The sequence below is a fragment of the Myripristis murdjan genome, chromosome 24 (genome assembly GCF_902150065.1).
Source record: "Myripristis murdjan chromosome 24, fMyrMur1.1, whole genome shotgun sequence".
Classification (NCBI taxonomy): domain Eukaryota; kingdom Metazoa; phylum Chordata; class Actinopteri; order Holocentriformes; family Holocentridae; genus Myripristis; species Myripristis murdjan.
The window spans coordinates 10857277-10881066 of NC_044003.1; the positions used below are offsets into that span (position 1 = coordinate 10857277).

The 23790-nt window shown below is 42.0% G+C and overlaps 1 protein-coding gene across 1 annotated transcript; it reads right to left on the minus strand.

The window, feature by feature from the left end:
* Positions 1-5647: 5647 nt before the first annotated feature.
* Positions 5648-22559, minus strand: lin28b (lin-28 homolog B (C. elegans)). Its single transcript, XM_030047440.1, has 4 exons — positions 22508-22559; positions 21664-21854; positions 9379-9566; positions 5648-5960 (listed from the first exon to the last, which is right to left on the minus strand). Exons 1-4 carry the CDS (start codon positions 22515-22517, stop codon positions 5648-5650), a joined length of 702 nt encoding a protein of 233 aa, XP_029903300.1. The 5' UTR covers positions 22518-22559.
* Between the last annotated feature and the right edge of the window lie 1231 nt (positions 22560-23790).

Genomic DNA, 23790 nt, shown 5'->3' on the forward strand with positions numbered 1-23790 from the left:
TAAACAAACATGAGAAGTGTGAGGTTTAATAGTCAATACAAGGAGGTATCTGCACTTTTAATGCCTTGGTTGGATTTAGGTCCTCAGAGGTCCAACATTCCAGTATGATTTCATGTACATAACCACAATGTGAATGCAACATGATAGAGCTGAGTTTAAAATTACAAAAAAAAAAAAAACAAATAAAGAAAACAAAAAAAAAAAATTACAAACAGACGTCATAAATGTTTCCCCGAAAAATACATTGTTTCTCCAGTCAAGGCAAAGCACAGAGCAGCCGAAAAGGCAGCAATTGAGGTATGTGAACTTCAGTCCATCTGCAGTCATCTCCTAGTCAACCACATGAGGGAGCAGTGAGAGTGACTGGCGAGGTTCCCTGTCTGGGATCATGGCATAGTACATCCTGTCTGTCTCCAAAGGCTTACACGTTTTTAAGGATAACTCCCATTTTTGTCTTTTTTTTTCTTTTTGTTTTGTTTGTATGCATGTAATATTCATATGGTTCTTGAGCCTCCAAGTACTATTTGAACCACGTCACTGGCGTGCATGGTTTAATTTTCACCGGTTTATTGCCACTTTCGCATCAACAAATGAAAAACAGACAAACAAACAAACAAACAAACAAAAAAGACTAATAAAAACCACCATAAATGCTACACGAACGGGACACATGAGGGCATTCACGATTAATTGCATAATATTTGGCCGACGGATTTTCATGAACGTGTTTGGCTTTTATGAGAAACCATTTGCAGTTTATGCTGAGCAGATTCATTTAGCATGAACAGCAGCTCCGTTTTGCAGTTTCCACAGAACTAAACCATGCATTCCAGTTTCAAGTAGGCAAAAGAACCATGTGACCATAGACATGCACACACACACACACATATATATAGATAAACCAAGAATTATCCTTTGAACGCCCACAATCTAACACCTACATTATTCTTATTCATATGTATATAAATGGATTTAAGCAGATGCCTTTGAGTATATATATATAAATAAAAAAAATCTAGAGAGTTTTTATGATGCATCCTGGTCTCACAATGGAAATAGCCACCTTAGTTATCATGATTTCCCCCAAAGGACACAATCTTCTCTGCAACACTTTAAAGGTAAACAGATGATTTGCACATTTTACAGTGACGACAACAATGGAAACCATCTTAGTCTGATATGCCACCACTGTGGGGCAAAAAAAATGGAACAAACTGCGATAAGTGTCAGGCGAAAAACCCGCTGTGTGGCATTCTGAGGTAAAAGAGATAAAAGCCAAACTCTCTAGATTTTTTTTTTTTTTTTCTCGTTATCTGTAGCAGTAACCTGCCTGTGAGAATACTACCTTCCCTTTTCTAGGCCTGAAACTCAAAACTGAGCAGTGAGCCTTCTGCTGAGAGACTTCTGGCCACATTCAGGATCACAAAGATTCAGCCTTGAACAATAATAGCGATCTTATGATGACGTCTGTGAGGACTTCATCAGCCTTGATTTGAAACGCCGTGGCACGACCTTAATTTCGCTGGCACAATCTGTGATCCTACATGCCGCCTTGACAAGTCTCTCATGTAACCATTTGATTATTACTACCTCGAAGGAGATCATTTTCCTTGTACAATCACTAATGCTGTATGAGAGGTGTTCTTGGCTGAGTCAAATACTGAACGGGACGATAAACAAGAGATCAATCAGTAGTTACATTGATTGGAAGAAAATATAAAGCTACTAACAACAATAATATCACTATCTTTAACCGTGGTCATGTATTTTGTTCATAACTGGCATAAACAGGTATTTAGTTCCATACGTAGGCCCACTGCAACATAGTGACTCTCTCAGCTGAGTGTTAACTGTAATACTGCGGTCATATCCAAAATCAATCTTTAATCTCATGAGTTAGTTTCAGGGTTTTTTTTTTTTTTTTTTTTTTAAAAGGAAAAAGTACTGATAACAATATTCATCTTCATAAACATTTTTTTTTTTTTTTAGAATGACCTCTATGCAATGTCACTATTAGTACAAAATCTACTCATTTCATGTTAAGTGTTAATAATGCCACTCAAAACTACAAATGTAGTTCGCAACAAGAAGGGGCATCGTCTCCAGACCACACAACTTCTGATTATCTGAGGTTGTCAAAATGGCTGACAAAGGCCATTACCGTGGAGCCCGAAGAGAGGAAAATATCTATTTGGTAATAGGGTCAGACAAACAAAACATATAGATAGGCACTCCTTGTGCGTATGCGTAGTACAATCCTATTCTTGTCCACCTCAAGCCTGCGATATCAAGTGGTTACAAAAATGGTTATGATAAAATACTTACAAACTAAAAACAACAGTCCATGTCTTCTGAAAATGTGTTCATACGGAAATGTAAATTTTTTTTTTCCCATATTCAACAATATGTCTATAGCTAGCCCAACAAACTGAGGTAAATAAACTGGCTGTCTGCAGCTCGGTGATGCCCGTGTGCTGACAAACACGTCGCTGGCGAGACATTCTTCACCCTGGATGTGTGAGACAAACACGCCCATTCTCCAAACTTGGGGTCAAGCCTTCGAAAACGGGCTCTGATTGTAAGATCTATTTGGAGTCACAAGTGATGAGCCATTTCAGGGCTGTGATTGGTTGTAAATGCCATGTGACTCTAGTGCGACCGGTGGCAAGTAACAAACTGCATGAAGGAGGTAAGGGGGTCTGGGAGGAGGTAAGGGGTTCATGGAGGAACAGTGTGTATGAGGTAGGCTTTTGCTGTAAACAAAAAGGAAGAGTTTTTGCAGTAAAGGAAAAAAAAAAAAAAAAAAAGTAACTCATCAAATCTGGGAAGTAAGACCAGGGAGTCTGTGGCAACACTAGGGAACTTCACACACAACACCTCAGTACAATAGAGACCTACAGTTAATCATACAAGCTCATCAAAAAATATACAAAACAAAAAGAAATGCACAACTATGTATAACTCAAGAGGTAGTTGCTAATATCAGTACATGAATCGGTTACATACGTCCTTTCAACATTGCTGATCAGAGTTTGTTGAGTCAGTCGGTGGATGATTCCCAAAAGAATAAAATACACTTTTTTGGTTAATTCCCTGAGAACAGTTCATCATCCTGAGAGGAATTGTGGGTAGAAATGTAAAAATACATCATACAAAAAGATGTTATTATTTCCATAGAGAATTTGAGCATGGGCTGTGCTCCTTATGTGGTTTGGTCATTCACTTTTTTTTTTTTTTTTTTTTTTTTTTTTTTTGTTTGTACTCTCTGTCATGGTGCATTGTTGAGATTTGATTTTAACGCACGCACACATTCAAAAAGCTGTACATAAAAAAACAACCGCAGTGTTGCACTTTCAGCGATAAGTCCCTCTTATTCCGAAAGAGCAGGTATAGCAAGCACTTCAGCAAATCTTACTTTAAATGCCTTCAAAAAAATAAAGCCAAACTCTTTGGTATAGAAATATACCAAAAAAAGTTGGTTGTCTACTAATAGAGCTTTTAAAAACACACAGGCTAGTTTGATATCGTCATACAAAGTCATTTGATTTGTCAGAACATTAAGATACAACTCCAAAGCGACCCAACTTGAACTTTGTGAGGAGTCAACTTCAGATAAGCTCTTTTCACATTCAATATGGTCAGAGAAGAGTTGTTAGGTCACAAATAAGCGCCACTAAAGCCATGCTTGGGATTCAAGTTATACCAAAAGCAGCACTTTCTCTCTCTCTCTCTCTCTCTCTCTTTCTCTCTCCCTCTTTCTTTCTCTCTCTCTCTCAGTGAATCAGTTTGAAGCACAAGCAGCAGTGACAGTGGCGTCCCGAGGAGGACAGCGCATTAAAACTGGCTGGTGCTCGCTAACACATGGTAGGCACAGATGGAAGAGGAACAGGTGGTAAGATCTGAACACAGCTGGGATACTAGAGAGCGCGAGCAGGTTGACATTCATCCCCAACAGAAAGAACGGGTGAGTCATGGATAGGAGCAGCTGTCCTGATACTCGCGGTGTCTGACGGGCCGGACCGGGCGTCACTGCGATGGGACTGCGGCGACACCGAAACAAGTTGGGTCTTTGTGCTGTGTCAACGGCGGCTGACCGGTAAAACTTACGGAAGAGAGAGTGGGGGCGCGGGGTCAAATGAAGAATGAGCAGAGTCGGCGTGGGGGGTGTCGCTGATGGAAAACGGTCAAAACGGAGAGAGAGTGTAATGGGTGCTTCAACTTGACGCCTATTTTTTTTTTTTTTTTTTTTGCATGACACCAAAATATCCCATGCAATATACAGGGCTATTCACCTATATGTCAGAACTAACTTCTTATATATGCATTACTTAAAGTTAATAGAATTTCAATTATATCTTGTAGCTTTACACATATATTAATGACTTATAGTGTGACTTATAAACTGCAATGTTATTTTCAACTAATTATGTAACAACCAAAATGGAAGTCTATATGCTAATAGTCCACGGAAATACTGGTCAATTTATTATCTTGGATCTAAACTATGATCTAGCTGGATAATATGATTTCTTATCTAAAGCATTTCTATCTATGATTATAGGAAACAGAAAGGTTAATAGTGTCGACTTGCACCCAGAGAGGAGGTGCTCTAATATTTTGTTATCTGCCACTGTTGTTTGTCTTTCATTCACAGCATGCACGCATGCGCCACACACACACACACACACACTAATAATGCTCTCTCTCGCTTTCTCCCTGTCATTCTTGCAAATGCACGCACACGTACACATACACACACGCGCGCACACACACACACTCATGTTTAGCAACAATCAGTTGGTCCAGTCTGTTTTATGTAAGAGAGAGGGATGCAGTGGGCATGAGTGTTTTGTGGCCATCAAGATTGCAGTGAATCTGTTTAGCAGCTCACCTTCTGTTAACCTTTCCCTCTGGAATCCGTAAAAAATTCTCCCTACCAAAAATGAGCAGGCCAATCTAACAACCCTTTGGTTCTGAATTTGCTGTTGCCTAAAGGATCTTCGGCTTTTGGAAGTCTTCATCTAATCCTTCTTACGTTGAGCTATGTGCTGGAAAATATGCATCGTGATTTGCAGAATGATCAGGCCTACGGAATATAAATTTGTGGCTTTAAATCCAGTCGGCCCTACAACGACAGACAACAAGTGTGAGGAAAGAGCACTCAAAACAGCCGACACTTAGGTCCAGGTGGGAAAAGAAAAAAAAAAAAAAAAAAAAAGGAACAATTATCAAACCAAGATTCATACCACGTTGTTTCACTCTTGAGCTGCACTGATTGAAACAAGAAACACAGTCATTCCCTGCAGTCACTATTCCAGCGGTGGTTGCCATAGCTGCACCAGATGACTGCAAGTCAGTCAGTCACACACATTCACGCACGTCCGTACCCCATTGATCGTTGCCATAGCTGCGCTGGTAAAAAAAAGAAAAAAAAGAAAAAAAAGAAAAAGAAAAAAAGAAAACCAAACAAACAAAAAAAAAAAAAAAAAACAAGACAGAAAAAATAACAAAAAAAGTAAAGAAATTAAGACCTCCCATATTTTCACAGGTGTGAGGTAGATGAGGGGGGCTTCAGGTATCCTTGGTTGAGGGAGACAGGAGGGTCCGGGGTTAGCGGTGAAGGGTACACCTCAATGGGCTGTTTCTTTCAGGATTTCCTCCACCTCTGGGTCCGGGGGCCGTGATGCGTGTGGGGCTCCTCTGGGGAGGAGGAGGAGCCTTCCAGGGGAGATGAGCCAGAGCGCTCCTCCTCCTCTGGCGGGTAGAGGTAGGGCCCGGTCGCGGGGCTGGAGGCCGAGGTAGAGGCATGTTGGTCCTGAGAGCCTGTGGCAGGCGCCAGCGCCTTGTGGGGACACTGAGCCACCATGTGCGTGATGCTCTGGCAGTAGTGGCATTTCTTTGGCTGGGGGGGCAGGCCACACTCCTTGGCATGGTGATCCAGACCTCCACAGTTATAACAGCTACACAGGACAGAGGAGGCAAGGAGAGGAAATGTGACCATGTGCAAACAGTGTATGAGCTAGAGCAACCTCTAAAAATGAGATACGAGATCTAACAAACTGAATGAGGTGAAAGCTAAAACTGAACGAGATCAAAGTGACTGCAGTATAATTCAATTCAATCGCAATGGGAGAAATATATCTTTCCTCTTTCTTTCTTACATGTGATTATGATATCGATAAAAGCTCATAAATATCTTAATATAACTTTTACTTAGCCTTACTCTATGAGGAGTGGCATAGTGAATTTATTCCCAAGTGTTAGCCATTATATACATTATTCTCCTATGTTTCATCACACTAAACACCACATGACTGAGCTGGAGAGCAGCACCAACTGGCTTTCACCACTAGATGGGAGTATGACACACAGAATTGCTCAAGCTCACATGTGAGTGTCAAGGTAGGTGGCATACCAATGTGACAATATGATTGAATTTCATTACACAGTATGCAAAAAATGCTCAAATAACAAGAGAGTTAAAAAAAAAAAAAGTAAAGACAGAGGCAGCAAACAGGCCCATCAGGATGTCATCAGTTGTTTTTGCACAGATGTCTTCTGCTATCTCAGCCTTTTATATCTCCTTTTTTGTAGTTTGAAGCCTTTAGTGTGTAACTATTCAGGGTTTTGCCTTCTTACTGTTGGTCAACTGAGCATTGCCTCTGAGCAACACCTGAGTCGAATTCAGGTGCATCATAAAAGTCTCTCAGATTTCATGCAAACCAATAAAACACACCAGTGTGCTGCATGCTGACTGTGATTGAATGATATGGCTCAACTACTGTTTTTTTTTTTGTTTCCACTCCCATCTTGGAGCTGCAAGAACGAGCAGCTCATCATCATGTGACAATGGCTCAATGTCATGGTGCTTATTGTCCCGAGGTGGGACCAATTTGATGGCCACTGAGGCAAACAACAGCAGTGACAATAAATTCCAGCATAAGCACAAACAGGACGCGTTAGCAAACTGCAAGCTGCGCACGAGAAGAAAAACCATGAAGGCTTTTTTTTTTTTTTTGCTGAGGAACGCCAACGTCCGTTTCAGCTCCATCTTAATTGCCTCTGAGGAGCCACTGATTCATCTGCAGGGAGCATTAAAGGTTCATACTCTCCATCCAATTTACAGTAACCACACTTGCTGAGCTGGAATTAAAAATGAAATGGAATTGACCTGGGTCCATGTTTACTACATATCAATGCCAATTTCTTTGGCATCTTTGAAAAATTATTTTATATTATCATAGTTAAATTGCTGGAGTTTTTTGTTTTATTTATTTATTTTTCATACATACCCATGTAGCCTGTAGCCTTGGCAGTACGCAATAACTATGAAGGATGTAGGATGCTATTAACAAGTATACAGCCTCACAACCAAATGACTTACCACTGTCTTACAGCCGGTGCTTGTGAAAGGAATAGAACCTATTAAAGTGCCTTTAAAAACTAGATTATGTCCTAAAATAGAATTATGCAAACAGTGGTGTAAAATACTGTGCAAACAAAAAAAAATAAATCAAAGTCAAAGGGATAAACAAGAATTCATTATTTTCCGATTAATTTTGTCTTACTCTTTAACTGTATTTGAAGTCACACACTAAAGTGAGTATGTTACAGGCCACACATTACTTAATCTTTATTTTTATAATTGTTTCATTCTCTTAAACTCAGTTAAACCAGTGTCAAAGGCTGTGAGGCGGTGAGCAAGCTTTTGGAACGACCACTGTTGCCGATGCTCTCATAAAAACAAAGTGAGACACAGACTGAAAAATTAAATTAAAATTAAAATTTAATGTGCAATCAACAGAACACATCCACCAGTGTTGCCTGCTAAGTTGCCGTGCGTATCGTTTTTAACATCATATCAGACTAGCGCGCCTCGCAGACATTTTGCTGTAGGGAAGCGGTGAATTTTTAACACCGAGCACTGATGATGACTAACAGGGGAAAAAAAAATCAGCTACAACTGATGAAGTATTCATGAAAGTAGTTTAATTACAAACTCAATATGCTTCATGTAACAGCCTTCATCAAGCTGTGATGAACAGTCTGTGTGAGCCCAAATGCGCTGGTTTTATAATTAAAGTTTCTTCATTAATTGTTCACCACAAGCAGCTGAATATTTCAGTGAACTACTTAAATCAAACACCTTGGGAGAGCTGCGAGGTTGCAACACATTTTCTCTCCTTTGCAGCTGATGAACATTTGGAAGGGGGACTGGGCTGCACAATGGTTGGTTACATAACGCTGTGACCAGTAGGGGTCAGGACAGCATAACAGCCACAGGAGCCACTCACACTGAGCACGCTCACAAAGACAGCGATGACATCACAGGGAAGTACCTGCCATCTCTGAATACAACCATGCCACCTTAGTAGAAGGTGGAGACAGTTGACCTAACATTGGATCAATTATCCAAAATAAACTGAATAATTCAAGTGTGTAAAACAATCAGGGGTGTGTTCTCTCGCAGATACGGTTTCCCCTTTTCGCAAAGAAGGGATTTATTTTCACACCTTAAGATGCTGGATGGCAAAGGGGTTGCCGCAGAAAAGGAGCTGCGGTCCGTGCAACACAAGCAGCTCGTACACTGAAGAGGCGACGTCAAGTGTGGTAACAGTTGAACCCTCTACTGTTAATGTAACCGCAGAGCCATGCAATGCCTTCGTGCAACATACGCAGATGCAGTATACACGCCACTCGGGAGCACGCCTTGTCAGGGTTTGCCATACATGAAATGAAGGCATTCTGTGTCTGCGTGCAGCAGGAGAAAGACAGGGAACACAGCCTCCTCTGCTCCAACCATCAGGCATTTTCAAGCAGCTCCATATGGCTCCTTCTGACAGATTTTAGCAAAGAACCCTTCAGGATTTTACTGAGGACAAAGCAATTGATTGAGCTACTGCTGCATAGTGCATTGAAATGCATATAAGCCCAATCCATCCCTGTGCTAATGCGGTCTCTAATGTAAAAGCTAGCAAATTGACTTAAAATACTGTGGCAATGGCAGGCAAAGTGCCCTATTCAATTCCTTATTATGGTGCAGAATAACCATGGCAACAGGCATGTACTTGGGCAGATTGAATAGATTGAATCTATAATCTCTGCCCACTCAGAAATACCTCACTGCAGTAAAATGTCTATATAACTTATGTCTATGTGTAGTATTGTTGTCTGAAAGCATCATGCCAATACTCAATTCCACTCAGGTGTTGTCTGATGAAACGTGCTGATGTGCAGACGTGAATCCATCTGACAGAAGTGGCACAATAAACACAAAAAAAACAAACAAAAAAAAAAAAAAAACATGCAGCATCTTTTCAACCTTCATCTTATTATTCATGAACATGCGATCCGGCCACACTTGGCGCCGACACTCACCGGTCTCCCTTTGGTTTGCGTTTCTGGAGCGGGACCTTCCCTTTGGGTCTCCTCTCGCTGCCTGCGCAGGGTCCTCCACCAGGCCCCGTTACCCGCAGGGACTCCAGGCCCTTAGAGGACTTCTTATAGGTGAACTCCACCTGCTCGCCCTCCTTTAAGCTGCGGAAGCCCTCCATCACCAATTTACTCTGTGAAGAAGAAAAAAAAGAGGAAGAAACAACCCATTTAAAAACGCCAACCTCTTGATAATGCCTGTTAAAGAAATGAATCTTCATAATGCCTAAAATATATATATATAAAAAAAAATGTCTGTATAATGGGAGTCAGGGGAGGCCCCAGTTTGTTGTGGGCTCCAAGCAAGTTTTCAGCTTGAAATTGCACCTATTTAAAGCTCATTTTCGCTCCATCATATCATTAAAGTACACCTGTCTCTGTGGAGTTGGCTTGATAATAAGGTACAGACCTCCTGATGGGGGATTTCATTTTTATCAAGGCTTCTAAGAACTCAGTTTGATATGTGCCTTGCAATAAGTCAAAATCCATACCTGAAATATTCTCATTATCTTCAGGGTGTCCAAATGACCTTGAATAATGTTGAACTAGTCATTAGGAGCCTATCAGAGTGACACATATGATTTGGGACTGCTGTTATTTCTTTATTAAAGAGACAACTGGTCATCTTTAGAGACTTTAAAGCACACTAAAGACATGTTGGTGTCTAACTGTATAAAATCTTGACTGGCAATGGAGGCTGTTTTTTTATCCACTAATTGGAATTAGGTTGTGGCATTGCTGGATGTTACTGTAAACTGAGAAAAAAAATACTTGATGGTGTGCAGAAAAACTAGGCAATAATAGGCAAGTGAACGGTGACAGCTACTGCCTCAAGCTTGCAAGTTCAGTTGAAAGATAAGTTTATCTTTCCAATTAGCACCAAAGGCTGAATTTCAATCACAAGCTCTACCTTTCATCTGCATGGCAAAGATAATGTGTTAATTTAACTCCAAAGGAACAATCAACACAATGCCAGAGTTTGCCTGATGCAAGTCCACACCCAACCAAGCTACCAGTCGTATACCAGCTCCGTGAGAGGAATAGCAGCTCCTCAACTCCAAAAAATTGTCGCTGAAAAATCAACACTCGTGAAAATTTACTGCCAGCGCGTGACACCTGACCCGACCTTCATCCGGTGACAGTTCCAAACACATTCAACCTCCAATAGCACATTCGTCTGGCACCACGTGCCAAACGCAGCAAGACGAAGACGTCATTTCAAACATGGTGAATAGACTTTAAGTGGCTTGTACCAACTGCCATGACGGTCACAGCACAGAGGGGCTTATCTCTCTCAGAGTGCGTCCTTGCCTCACTCCCCCTATCTACTTATCACAGAGGCACCATTTCCTATTCTTTCTGTGGGGGGGAAAGAAGAGTGTGTCGCACCCATGCAATCATTTCCCTCAACGCAACCACCATCCATCTTATCTGCATGATCGGAATTATTGATTTGGTTACTACATAACCACTGGACAATGATTTATGTCTTGTTGATCGTACAGAACGAACGGCTGATAGGTACTGTATCCATGACCTTCATGGATTGCACCAAGCCCAGCCGATCTCGGCAGAGGTAAACACACACCCACACGAGTACGCACAGTGTGCAGAGCAGACCTACTACCTACTATACATCGAGGCCTATAAATAACACACAGGGTTCTGTAAATGCAGCACCTCCTGACAAGACAGATGTGTAGGAGATAGAAGGAGAGAAAGGAGCCACTGACAATAGGAAATCAAATGCCCTCGAAGACAGAACAGTGAAACTAAGAGAGGCAGAGGAGAAAACGTGTTCAACAGCACCTCTCCACACGCATCTGTGTAACAAGAGGCAAAAGGTGTCTAATCTATTTGTGGGTTTGAAAGGAAAGCAAAGAAAAAATGTCTAATGAAGAATAAAAAAAAGTGTTAAAGCGTAAAAAAATAAATAAATAAATAAAATACAATTGATCCACGAGATTTAATTGCAAACCAAGAATAGGGTTCACACTCACTGCACTGGGATTTCGTCACCGCAACAACAGAATAAAATGAACACAAATGAGAAAGAATGACATAAAATAGGGATGAGGTGTGAATGAACAAATTAGCAAAAGGCAGTTCCTGATTTATTTTACGCCTCTGAAAAACTAATTTGATGAGAATCAACTTGTAAAAAGCTGTGCTAGATTTCAACCTATTTCATGGGAAAACTTTCTTTCTTTTTATTTATTCTGAAAAAAACAATAAATCAAAAATTAAAAGAGTAATATATGCATTAAAGTAATACATTTGCTAATCCATGTGGTGGTATTCTTTTTGAATTTGAGAATGAAAATAGCTTGACTGGCAGCATAAAAAAAAATCATGGAGTATTTTGCCTAAAATAGACAGATACTGCAAAATGCTTCCAAATAAATTTTAAAAGGCAATTTTTCCAATCAGGATTCTTTCTCAATAGATTGTATTAAAGTGGAGCACAAACATCAACACAATTCTATACTATTACAGCCTTTAGAGATATCATAGGAAAAAATATCACAAGTTCATATTAAACTAATCAAAGCTTGGGGTTAACCTAAAACTTGGTTATTTCATACATTACAGTTTTCTATATTTTAGTTCTTAAACTTGTCTCTCTTCCTTAAGCTTTACATCTATTCACAGGCCAATAACAGCTGTGCAAAAAAGCACAAATAAGACCCTTTAAAACTATCTGCATAACTGCTTAAACCTTTAAACCCAAAATGCTGAAAAGAATAAGCTAATTTAAATTATTTAATTTACAATTATATGAATAAGATTTTGCTGTTGAAAAACAGCTTTTCAAAGGCTGTGAAATATATTGAATACACCGGGACAATTAGAGGGATCTTTCTTGTGCTATTTTGATTTGTTGAATAAACTTGAAAAGAAAGATATATGTGGCAGTGTTTTTGATCAATCTTGAACGTGGATATATTTTCAATAATTTTAAAGTTATCTTTACACTCTAATACATTTGTGTATGCATTTCCAATAACATGTAGTGTTTATCTAAATCTTCATAACATAATGGAGTATGAATTGTTATTCAAAAGGCTGCAAAAGATATGAAAGAAAGCCAAATAATGTCATCACAAATGGGAAATTAAGCTTTACTCAACTTTGAAAATAACCTTAATCAAAAATGGTTGGATTTTCCCCCAGAAATGGCTAATTAATAAAACCTAATAAGCAGAGCAACTGTGCCTTGGTGCTGAAATAAAACAATTTCTTTGAAGCCGGTCCAAAGACTTCCACATGCTGCAATCTTTTTCAAACACTCTTTACCTTTCCACATTTCACAGGGAAGGGAAATCACAAGTGCTGCAATATTCCATACAAGCCTTTCGCCATTAATTCATTCACCCGTTCATTCATGAATGCATTTGTCGATTTTCTCCCTCCAGTTAGCGTGGGTGATAGCCCAGGCCGGCTTGTAGCCAGTCGATAGGATGGAGGGCTCATCCATTTCGGGCATTTTGGTATTGGATTTGGCTTTAAGGAAAAGGCAAGAATCAGGAAATAGGAGCGGGGGAAAGCAAGGATTGCACACAACAGATGTAAGAGTGGGAATAAGACAGGAAGGACAATGGGGTGAGTCACAAACTGAGCTTGTGATTTTAATGCAACGTAAGGATCAATCTCCTGTGGCTGTGCTGCAATAAGATCATAAATATCAAGATTCAAGACTCAATAATTTATTGCTAAATCAACTAATTTCACCTGGACGGGAGGTGTGCTCAGAATAACAGCAGGACAAGGCATTTACGTTCTCAGACACAGAGCCGCTTCTCTGTCAACTATCCTGCAGATATAAAAGCTGGCTTTCTAATTTGATTAAATAATGAGTTCATGGAGCCTTAACCGAATTGAACCATACACATTCTAATTAATATGCCAATTGATTTTATGTTAAACATCACTGGACCATTCAAAAGACTGAGAGGCATTTCCCTGAGCAAAAATCTGTAGTTTGAGAATAAATATTAAATTCCGAAAATATATTGTGAATAATGATGAATAATCATTGATTGCTCTCTGGACTATGTAGCCCGTGAGCCTTCCCTGTTCCTCCTCTGTCTTCAGTCGGCAGGCAGCTTGTCTCTCCAGGTCAAAGTTGAGTGGTTTGGCTCAGTACCCCACCCCCCTCTCCTACCCTCAATGCCCACAATGCACCAGTGAGGAAATCACACAACTCCTTTTGTTCTGCAGAAATACAGGAAAACACATGCATCTCCTTCAAACTGCTGTGTGGTTTCAGCCCTGATCATTTCTGGTATCACCTTGCACGTTCATGTCTCACATCTCAGATGAGTTAGTTTGATTTCTGTTTCTGAAGCATGGGCTTGTAACAACTCAGTCGCTCCACGATTACGTAATGAAACGTACCATGTGGATTTAGAGTGTGTGTGTGTGTGTGTGTATGTGTGTGCGAGAGCCCGTGTGGGTTTACATGAGTGTATGTGAGTGCATGCCTGCCTGTGCATTAGCGTATGTATGCGTGTGAAAAAAAAAAAAAAAAAGAAAAAAAAAAAAAACCTTCACAAATCAGAACCGGTAACCCGAGTCGCCTCCTCTCGAGTGACCTGGCGGGTGTCCTGACCGGTTTCAGTTTACGCACAGAGGTCAGGAAAGGGCAGGGAGAGCCAGGGAGAGAGAGAGGGAGAGAGGGAGAACACAAAATGGAGGAGTGGCCTGGAGTGGGGGGTGGGTGGGTCGGGTGTAGAGGGAGGGAGTTGGGGAAGGGGGGTGGGGGTGGGGGGGGTAATGGAAATGCCTCCAGCGCATTCTGTTCAGCTCCAATGGAGGAGCAACTCCTGATCAGCGGCTGTACTGGGGTGGGGTGGTGGTGGGGGAGCCCAGGAACAAAACCCCCATTTGATCAGGAGCCCCACAGGTCAGCGGCAGAAATCCGGGGGTCAGCGGTGTAGCCATCCCACCACCACCCCCTGCCCGACTGGAGGACCACACCAGCGCTCTGCCCCTTTCACTCACGCCCGGCCCGGGAGGCACCACCATCGGCTGCCGTCCTGCCCCGCGTCAAAGATCAGGAGGAGGGCCGCTAAAAATGGAAGTAATGGAGCCACCGAAATGGAGCCCGGCATATTCTAAAATGGCCTGACTGCACGTATGAGCTCGTGATATGTAACAAATATCTCTGTAGGTCTACGTGTGCATTTCTGGGAGCACATGTGTGTGCGAGCGCGTATGTATGTATGTACGTGTGTGTGTGTGTGTGTGTGTGTGTGTGTGTAGGAAGGAGCCAGCGATCAATACGGACTCCAACATCCTGGATAGAAATAGCCCTCCTTTTCATCAGCCAGGCCCTCGTCATCACCAGGCCCCGGCAATCAATACAGGAAACTGTAACGTGAGGGGATGGGAAAGCAGAGAGGATACCCGCCATCCTCCAGCCTCTCCGTGGCGACCACCGGCTGCGGAACAGCTCATTATGGGATGCTTTCAATCAGAGGTGGCCCACGCGGTGGAGTGTATGCCCATGTGTGTGTATTAAGAGTCGCTGCTGAGTGGGTGTGTGGATGCATGCATGCGGGGAATGGAAGGGGGGGGTGTGGGGGGTGGGGGGGGTTGTATAGGGGGTGAGGGAGGAGATGGCGTTCACCATGTGGCGTGGTGCCATTAAGTAGCTTTTTACACACAGGAAATGCTAAGTGGACAAAGCTGGGCCAGATCAGCTCAGATGGACGTAACCCAACAGGACGCATATAAACCAAAGAAGAAAGAGGGAGGGGATGGAGAGAGAGAGAGAGAGAGAGAGAGAGAGAGAGAGAGAGCGAGAAAGAGAAAGAGAGAAAGTGAGAGGAAGGAAGAAACACACACGCACACACACACACACACACAGGAACATGCATGCCGGCTCAAACCACCAACAGAGCCGATCTCATGGCACTGACACCCCAGCCCTCCTCAACACGTTGTCATTAGTGGCCCTGACCCTTGACCCCCGCCCAACCCCCATCAAACACTTAAGGGCCTTCATGTTTCCCCTGCCTCAAATTAACAACATCCAACGCCCCCGATTATGACTGGGGCAAATATTTGATCTGGGGGAGGAAGCACTAGATCATCTTGCTGCATTTATCAGCATGGAAAGGGGAAATGAACCTTGGTGAGGTGACTGGTGATAAAACACACGCCCTGCTAATAACCAAACCGATTCAAAACAGAAACAAGATGGCTTTTACAGAAGTGGACAGTTCTGTTTGTTTAACTAATAGCACGAAAAAAAAAAAAAAAAAAAAAAAACCCACAGAATTCAGGAACAGCCATTCAGTAAAAAGGATGTTAGTGTATTCAAATAATAACACTAGCACAGCCTGGATCATTCATATTTAAGGAATACTGAATGATAGACTTCTGTTAATAATCTTTCATCTAAAAAAAAAAAAATGTAGCATTTCTTATAGCGCTTTCCAAATGCAAAGCACTACACCTTTCTTTGCGATATTACTCTTGCATCTAGTTTGAATAATTAAAATCACAAACTAAAACAGATTTCATTACAGTACATGTGTCAAGTCAACAACCAATGACTATTTTTATTCGTATATTGTGGCACAGAGCACCAGGGTTATTCTAGTCATGATTACTGATAAAGAACTAGTGACAAATGTGAAATGGAAGTAGGTGATCGATTATGGATTGATTTGATCGCTCGTATTTACATCAGCTGATTAACAAAAGCAAAATCTGATCCAAACAAATATTTTCTAGCTATTTATCTGTTGTTCATTCACTAATTTCATTACAACACATGTAAAAACATGACAAATTACCTCAGCTTTATGATTCTTATATTTAACAAAATGCATGTTTTTGTGTCTAAGCTTATTTCCGTGATGCTTTGCCCTCATAGATGAAACTTCCCTGTTAATCAGGTCTCAATTTCCATCCCATTACTGATGAATTGCAAACAGTGCTACCGAACAAAAAACACTAAACCTCAAACATATATTCACACACGTACTTTCCCATGTTTCTGTTTCATTTGATCACGCTCAAGCCGCATGCTAAGCAACATTTGCAGCTATAATTCAATAATAAAAAAAAAAAAAAAAAAATCCCGGAAAACACTTGTAAATATGAGAGACATATGGAATGTTAATGTATGAAGGACTCCATTCAAGAGTAGTTAATTATCGTCACAACTTTCATCCTTTTATGTATGCTACCATGGATTTTTTTGCTCAAAGTACCTGATCAAATTTGTCAAAAAGAGAACATGAATGAACTGAAGGATGATCATTGCTTTACTTATTTTTTTTTTTTTATTATTATTATTAGAAATTTCTCATCAAGTAGTCAAACCTCTACAAGGTGCAGGATAGCGCCTCATGTATACACTGAATTAGTTTGAATTATGCTTAATAAATGCCTTATTGCTGGGTGTTTCCACTGACTAATGAAAAACATCTGCTCATATTTTTGAAAATATACATGAAATAGCCCGAGTGCAGGAGGTGCAAACACAAGCAACAATCAACTTCCACCCGTCTCAACAGCCAAAGCCGACTCTGCAGCCGCTCCCTTTGTGTTTTCAGGTGAAATGCGACATGTTTTTAGCCCCGCTGCTCCACTAGTCCGCCACCTTTCCAATTACCAATCATCTCCACCGTATGTGGCCAGCTCCTCAAAAGGAAGTCACATGACTAGTCTTTCTTCTTCTTTTGCGTTTTTTGATGTGCAGAAGGGAAGGGGGTGGTGGTGGGATAGTGTGGCTGCAGGAGAGACAAAGCCTGATACTGGCTATCTGGAGGCAGAGATGGGTGGGGCCTGCATGCCAAACGGTGACACGGACCAGAGGTTAATCTCACTAGGGGCCCACTTTAACCTCGCTACACAAAACACACATACACACTCTTGCGCACACGTGCTCGCTCGCGCGCACTCGCACACACACACACACACAAAACCTAAAACATCTTACAAAGGTTTCGCATGTAGACATCAACAACCTGGCGGCAACAGCAGAAAGTGAAACCTAAAAAGCTCACACACACGCTCCATAAAAGTGAACACACTCGGAGTTTTCGGAAGAATAGCGGCAACAGCAGCAGCAGCAGCAGCAGCAGCAGCAAACTGTTCAACATTTCAAACTGATTACCGACAAAGGGCAAGCACACCCCCCCTCCCCTTCACCCAACCCTCCTGCCTTTTTGTCTTTAAAGAAATTCCTCTTTTTAAAGAATGCCTGAGGAGAGAGCACCCCCCATGTCCCAGCAGGAACTCACACACACACACACACACACGCTCGCACACGCACATGTTCACTTACGCGCACACACACACACACGCACGCACGCACATACAAAGTGCAGGTAGAAAAGAGTTGACAAACAGAGATACTAACATTGTTGATCATGGTCAACAGTGGAGCTGTGTGTTGAATCACTAAGTAGAGAGGCACAGCGGCTGGAGAAGCTTAATTACTCTCTCTCTCTCTCTCTCTCTCGCTTTCTCTCTCTCTCTCCCTTTCTCTCTCTCTCTCTCTCTGTTCCTCTCTCGCTCTCGCTCTCTCTCTCTGTAACACACACACACACCTTCCAAAAGGAAGTGATCAGATAGGAGCTCTGATGAAGAGGCCTCCCAGGAAGAACTCGTGGTCGGGCGGGGACCCTCTCGCTGACTCACACACACACACACACACACACACACACACACACACACATACACACACTTTCCCCCTCTCTCTCTCTCTCTCTCTCCTTTTCCCTCCCTCTCTTACCTCCTGCTCTTCCACTCGCTCCTCTTTTTCCAACCTCCCTCCCTCCCTCCCTCGCTCTCTTTCTCTCTCTCTCATGTTTTCCTCCTCTACTACTACAACCCCCCACCCACTCTTTCATTCCCCCACTTATTTTTTTCCCACATCCCTCCTCTTTCCCTCTCCTAGGAAAACTCCTCCTCTCTCTCCCTCTCCTGTCCTCATGCTCCCTCTTTCCCTTTTCCCTTCATTCTACCTCTCTCTCTCTCTCTCTCTCTCCCTCTCTCTCTCTCATGCATGTGGTCAACGCTCTGCAGAAGCAAATCTCCATATTTCCAATTTTGCCACTATTTTTATTGCAGCTGACAGCTAACCTTGTATCATTAATGCAGAAATCGTGTATGACCCTTGGTCCAAGCCAAACACTCTCTCAACACTCCCTGTCTATATAACACAATTCTGCGTGAAATTCTCAATGCAGACTGCACGTTAGCATGTCCCTGAATTACAAAAAAAAAAAAAAGAAAAAAAAAAGAAATGCTGCAATCAGTGCACACCCTTGCATTCCAACTATTCAGGGAATAAACCAAAACATCTTTACATTCATCCTCATGACAAAATAAGCACTTGCACCATTTCGAACACAAGGCACAATTTCAACTGCCTTTTGGGCCAGTGAGCTCAAATTTAAGCGTCTCATAAACATCAAATATTAGCAGTCTTGCAAGTAATGGAGAGAGAGAGGGAGAGAGAGAGAGGGAGAGAGAGAGAGAAGGAGATAGAGAGAGAATACAAGTGACTGAGTGAGCGTACATGTATATATGCAAGGGAATGGGGTGTTTTGCATTCACCATGACAGTGTGTATACATGTGTATGTAGCCTATGCATAATCTCTACTGTTTGTTTCTGTGAAAAGGCTAGGGCGTGTAGCTGCTGTGAATGTATACCTACACTCATCTGTACGCAGACTAAACACTGATCTATAATAAAATATATGACAGTGTATTGGTATTATACATAAGAATATTACGAATGAGTGAACCTGCCATAGATGAGATGCCATATTCAAATGTAAACATAAATAAACGTATGATTTCAGACCTTGTAGCCATTAAATTCTACCCAAGTTTATTGTTCTGGTTAAAACAATTGTTGCAAAGAAATTAATATTTTAACCAGTCAAAATGCAACTAATGCTACATATAAATTGGAGTAAAAATGTGATTCAGAAAAGCAACCGAGGGCCATCAATAGCAACTATATTTTTAGCATTACATCTTCATTGTTATAGAAATACCTAGGCTAATAATTCTTTCAAACCACATCATGGATGTGGTGACTGTTTCCACAGAAACCTTTATGGCAGCTGCCTCTCTGGTCCTAGGTTACAAAATGCTGAGACAGACAGTGTTTATTTGACTTCTGCTCGGCTCTTTAGGCTGTTTCCCGGACTAGACCTTCCCTCTGCTGGCCTGATTCACTTGCTAAGCAGACATCTTTGGCCAGCAGGAAACTCACAAGCCTGGGTGTATGGGCACACTGTATTCACCCCAGCACAGTGACAATATGAACACATTAAATCCAGAATTGCTCATGTTGAAATGTGCATTTTCCTGACTTTAATTTCTAACTAATTGCTTTTCATCAGCTGAAGAAAAACTGCATCCATTCACACACACACACACACACACACACACACACACACACACACTGAACTGAAAGACAAAAAAAAAATGTCTTTCAAACGGCCAGTTCCACTCATCACATAATGCACATCCCTGCCATGGTGATGAAGACAGATGCAGTCAAGGTCAGCATATTGTTTAAACATAATTCACTGAAAAACCACAGTTTGTGTTTATCAGAGTGTTCTGCCATGCTTATGACTGAATCAGTTTTACACCGCCATATTTAGATACATTTATCCATTTTATGACACACATTTATGAAGAGTGTAAATTATAGCACATTCCAGACAAAAAGAAAGTATGAAATATAAACAAAACAGCAAGTGCAGCCAAACAACACAGCAGAACCGGGAGATAAAACTCAGCAGCATCAAGGAAAACACATTTCATCACTGCAAAGGATTTCACTGCTGTGCAAGATAAATTTAGTGAATTCAGTCCAACTCACAAGTTATACGCAAGGATGCAGCAGAGGACAAACCAAGCTTCCCTACACTTCTATTTACATAACAGCACTTCTTTAGGATAAGTTAAATCTGAATAAAATAAATTCATAGTATCCCACTGATGCATGCTGCATGAAGATAAGGCCATAAATTAATAATGGGGCATACATTAACACTACTATAATAATACTTCTGAATTAGTTTAGTTTCTTTAATTGATTTTTGTTGGCACTGGAGGTTATTTGCCTTATGATGATCACCAACACGTTTTATTTACTAGTGGTTACATCTCAACCATAATACGCCCCCCTTCCCACTAGTTTAGCATAACATCCAAGCCCACAATAAAAACACCTCTAGGAGAGGGTGCCAAATGAAATGGTGAAAATGACTCTCCTCATCCTCTGTCGTTCCTCCCCGAGTCTTTTAAAGTCACTTTATGGGACCGTAAAAAAGGCGATTTAACGGCAGAGACAGGAGCTCAAAGAAGGGAGGAATCAACTGCCCTTTGTTTGCTGCAGAATAAGACGAAATGAGGCCGCCGAAAATGAACTCGATCCACAATAAATCTGTATATGCCACAGAAAACAGGTCAGGCCTGTGCTTCACATCTCAAGTAAGTGCAAACGCCGAGGGTCCGTTCATGCAAGCGACCGCCGTTACCGTCCCCAAACGATTCCTCTACAACACTGTCAACATCAACAAGTGACACAAACAACAGCACAGGCCCCAAATTCACTTTCCCTGCGCGTAATCCCCTGCACATGAGTCACCGTGAGTGTGCACTGTTTTACTTTCTTTTCTTTTTTTTCCCCCCCTTTCTTCTTTTTTTCTGCATCTTTTCCGACATGTTGGCTGGCTGGATATCAACCAAGCTGTGCTGTCCATGAGGCCAAGAGTGAAACTGGGGCTATAACTGTGTCATAGCCACACGAAATTTCTTCCCTTCCCTTCCCTTCACAGTGCAGAGGGAAACGAGGGAGGGGGAAATGGGACTCATGTGGCTTTAAGGGGAAACTTAACATGTTTTTCAACCCTATGGACAACGTTGTGACTGCACAGCAACACGTTTGACAATGCAAACCATCCGGATGATACAACTGTAACAACCGATTGCTGCCTGGAGAAGAAACGGGCCTGCAGAGGGGGTTTAAGAAACTATTAAATGTGGGCTGCAAACTGTAGGCCCCCTTTTTTTGATTAATAAAATTAAAAATAAATTAATACTATAAAAAGCACCGTCTTGATCTCAGCAATCACTCGCCACTTTTCCACGTTTTGAAACCCAAGTCCAGACGAGCCCAGTGCCCAGAACATCATTGCAAAGCAGATGTTAAGTCTTCTTTTTTTATGGCGTCAACTTACTTGGTGGACGAAAACATCCAGAGGGGGGTCGACGGGGCTCCCTTCGCTGCTGGTCATTGAGATAAATCCAAAGCCCATCCGGACATTGAACCATTTGCAGAAGCCCGATCCCGACAGGATCTGAGGTCGAGTCCGGTCCTCTTGCTCGGTGGACTTGGCGGGGTCTTCAACGACACCTTTGCCCGGCCCTCCTAAACCAGGAGGCACACATACAAGCAGTTAGTACACTTTAATGGCTCAAACTTGCAACGTAGTCTGGCTATTTGGCTGTGCGCGCACAGGTTTTACATAAGTTTAATGGACTATGTTGCGTAAAACTTCTTCAAGAAGCGTGGGGGGAATCCCCTCCACTTACAAATCTTATGTGAAGTTCAGGGTCGGTAGAAATTTCCTATACTACTATTTTCGAGATCACCCAAGCGATCAGAGGCGCATGGTGGAGTGATCCAGTGTGCATCAACGCAAACCTTCCCCCAAAAAAGTTGTTTGCTCTTCTATGACACATGATTGCCTCTCATTCATGCACAAGCATGCTCGGCTCGTGTAACTTGTGGAGGATTTTCGTCGTGCATCTCCTGTACATTTCTAACGTGGACTTGTGGGCTATAGGATCCACAAGGCAGGTGTACACATGGTTCCTCTAGCTTTACTAGTGGGCAGAATCGCCTATACGCCGTAACAATGCATAATCTTAATGCAGCAAAACATAGTTGGATATGATGATCGTCAGGGGCGGTTCAGGTCGTTTTGAGGTTTAGAACAATAATCGTTGCGCACCTTGCCCCCCTTGTGCGACCAGATAGAAAAATTAAGAGCAGAAAATAGAAAATAATTGCAGAATAACCTTCGGCCATGTTTCCCCGCGGACCCTCTGCGCCCAAGTTGCAATAGAGAAGCTTCCTCTGCGAAAACGGGCTGCGATAGTCACCATTAATCCGACATCCTCGATCCCATCGGTCACCAATTTAGCTCGCATGGTACGGCGTGCTTTCTGCCTTTTGATATTTTTGTCATGTCTCTCTCTTCCCTTCAATCCCTTCCTCACTCACACCACCTCTGTTGGCTAGATCTCTCCCTCTCCCTCTCTCGCTCTCCCTCTCCCTCTCTCTCTCTCTCCTTCGCTCTCATTCGCTCTCTAGCTGGCTGTGCCCGTTCCCGTAGTGAGAACACGTGACTTTGTCAATTACATGCTTTCTTGCTACTAATTTCTCTCCCTGCGATTCCAGGGAAGTGGGGAATCGCACTCGCAACCGGCCACATCCGTCACACCCAAAACCCGTGCGATTCAAGCAAACAGGCAGGCTCGTGCATTGGCATTGCGGCTGCATTCGTGAGGAAATAAGATGCATGTTAAGGGTCTGATGTGGCTACTTAGTTTCATAGGCTATTTCACTCTGAGATTAGATTAGATGAGATTAAATGAAACTTTAATGATTATCCCTGTGGGGTAATTGGATCGTGGCAGCGGCAGAGAATAGGATATAAATGAGAATAAGACAAGTAGAGACTGCTGGAGATAATGCAAGCAAGGAAAGCATAAGAGCATAATGAGGTTAATGCAACCAATAAATAAATAAAGGCACAGCATTCCTCGTTGGCAGACTTACAGGTCTGCACGCTGTAAACTATTCATATTATCAGGTGTACATCAACAGATATGCAGGGCTGTGTCCAGAGGGCATTGTGCTTTATGAGTTTTACAAAGTAACGTGGGCAGCAATAGCTAGCCCATAGCATTCTTGTGGCTGATGCAAAACCTGCTCCATGGTGGGCCTATATATCAAACATCACTGCAAAAAAATGTGGCACAATGAAGAGGGTAAAGTGATCTTGCACATCTTAAAGTAATGCACAATTGCAGTAAAACATGTAGAGATACACCTACACGTCTTTCCACAGCTTTTATGCAAGCTGCAGCTTCACCCCAGACCTGCAAAGAATCCTGATATTTTAATTAATTAACTGATTTAAATTTCAATTGGAGAAACCCATCTCTTCATTGCACCAGTGGGCTAATAATCAGCTATGCAATCAGTTTAATTGGGTCTTTAATCAACCCTGTAGCTGAAATCAAAATGCTACTTCTTCACATCATTAGAGCTAAAAATGATGGATTATTTATTCTGG

What these genes read in the sequence shown, in the direction of transcription:
- lin28b (XM_030047440.1), bottom strand. An exon ending in TGGATGTTTTCGTCCACCAA is followed by an intron (nt 9,567 to 21,663) that starts GTAAGTTGACGC and finishes TCTTCTTCACAG; the next exon opens with AGTAAATTGGTGATGGAGGG. An exon ending in CGCAAACCAAAGGGAGACCG is followed by an intron (nt 5,961 to 9,378) that starts GTGAGTGTCGGC and finishes TGTCCTGTGTAG; the next exon opens with CTGTTATAACTGTGGAGGTC.